Here is a 2065-nt window from a genome sequence, read left to right as displayed (position 1 = left end):
ATTGTCAAATCACCATATAAATAGTCAGGCTGTTAATCATAAGAATGTACTAGTGTTCATCAGAAAAACAATGGCAGCTAAAACCACAGTATTCCTTCTATTGGCAATTTGTTCATTCTTAACTTTAGCCTTGGGCTGCTATTCCGAGGGCTACCTTGGCAAATGGAAAATGCTAAAGAGAAGTATAGGAATTTCAGCAATGCACATGGCATTGTTACCAAATGATCGAATTGTTGCATTTGACAGAACCAACATGGGTCCTTCCAACATTACTCTACCAAGTGGGAAGTGCCCAAACATTTCAAAATTCATTGATTGCTATGCTCATTCTGTGGAATTCAATTTAGCAAATCGTAGCGTTCGGGCACTCACGGTTCTGTCTGATACATGGTGCTCTTCAGGTACATTGGACCCAGATGGTATGTTAGTGCAAAGTGGTGGCTACAATGATGGGCAACGAGTTGTTAGGCACCTCAAGCCGTGTCCAAATTCTGATTGGGTTGAGGACCCAAAAGGCCTAATTCAACCAAGATGGTATGCTTCAAATCAAATTTTACCTAATGGGAAAATCATTGTTGTCGGTGGGAGATTTCAATACTCCTACGAATTCATCCCTAAAACCTCCAAATCCGATCATAAACTTTACCAACTTCCATTCCTTCAAGAAACTAATCATTATAGGAGTGTACAAAACAGTCTCTACCCTTTTACACACCTCTCCCCCGATGGAAATCTTTTCATTTTCGCAAACGACCGTGCAATTTTACTAGACTATGTGAACAACATTGTTGTTAGAAACTACCCGGTTATGCCCGGAGGCTTTTCTCGAAACTATCCTAGTACCGGTTCTTCAGTTCTACTCCCTCTAAAGCTCTTACCAAACAATGCTACCAACACCCCAGAAGCTGAGGTTTTGATTTGTGGTGGGACATTGCCATATTCCAATTTCCACGCCAACAATGGAGAATTTCTAGATGCAGCTAAAACTTGTGGTCGGTTGGTTATCACAAAAGAAAATGCTGAATGGGAAATGGAAGATATGCCAATGAATAGAGTGATGGGTGACATGCTATTGTTGCCCACAGGAGACGTGTTGATCATAAATGGTGCGGCAAAAGGAACAGCTGGTTGGGGCGTAGCTAGAGAACCGGTTCTAAACCCGCTTCTTTACCATCCTGATATGCCTAGCAGCAATGGAACCAGCAATGGCAATATTGTTTTTAGTACCAACCAAGAGGTTTGGTATTTTTTTTTTTACCAATTTTTTTTTTTTTTTTTTTTTTGGGGTTTAAATTCACTTTTGTTGGTTTCTTTTTTTAATTATAATATAAGCTAACTTTTATCTTTTTATCTCATCAGCATCGAGGCAGGTTTTTGATTTTGAGTTCTACCACAATTCCTCGTCTCTATCATTCAACCGCGCATTTGCTCTCTGATGGTCGTGTTTTAGTGGGTGGGAGTAATCCAAATAGAAACTACAACTTCACCACACTCTACCCTACTGAGTTAAGCCTTGAAGTTTTTTATCCACCGTATTTGTGCTCCGATAAGTCTAGGCCATCCATTGCTTGGGTTAAGCCTAGTGTGGAGCTTGGTTATAAGCAGAAGTTTTCTTTAGGGTTTCACTTGAAGGGAAAAGGTGAGATTGAGAAGCTGTACTTGACAATGGTAGCTCCATCGTTTAGTACACATTCCTTTTCCATGAACCAAAGGCTTTTGGTTTTGGCTCTTGAACAAGTGAGCGAAACATCAGCTGGGAACTTTGTTGTTGAAGGTTATGCTCCGGCCACCGCTGCATTGGCCCCGCCTGGTTATTATCAATTGTTTGTGGTCCATGATGGTGTTCCTAGCAGAGGGACCTGGGTCAATATCAAGTAGTATAGTAGGTTGTTGTGCTTATTGAATTGAGAATTTATGACTATGGGCGGGCAAGCTAATTAGTCAATTCAAATAAGTCCAATGTCATATAATGGCTCTTAAATGTTTCTATGATCTGTTTCCTGTAAGATCCAATTGATGGATGTGGCCTTGACTTCATTTATATTTATACGCTGCATCACCATGA

At 40.4% G+C, this 2065-nt stretch overlaps 1 protein-coding gene across 1 annotated transcript; it reads left to right on the top strand.

The window, feature by feature from the left end:
• Window positions 1–2065, top strand: LOC115977978 (aldehyde oxidase GLOX1-like). Its single transcript, XM_031100007.1, has 2 exons — window positions 1–1237; window positions 1360–2065. Exons 1-2 carry the CDS (start codon window positions 71–73, stop codon window positions 1876–1878), a joined length of 1686 nt encoding a protein of 561 aa, XP_030955867.1. The 5' UTR covers window positions 1–70; the 3' UTR covers window positions 1879–2065.

This window comes from Quercus lobata, chromosome 2 (genome assembly GCF_001633185.2).
Source record: "Quercus lobata isolate SW786 chromosome 2, ValleyOak3.0 Primary Assembly, whole genome shotgun sequence".
Lineage (NCBI taxonomy): Eukaryota > Viridiplantae > Streptophyta > Magnoliopsida > Fagales > Fagaceae > Quercus > Quercus lobata.
This window is presented reverse-complemented; position numbering and strand designations above follow the sequence as displayed.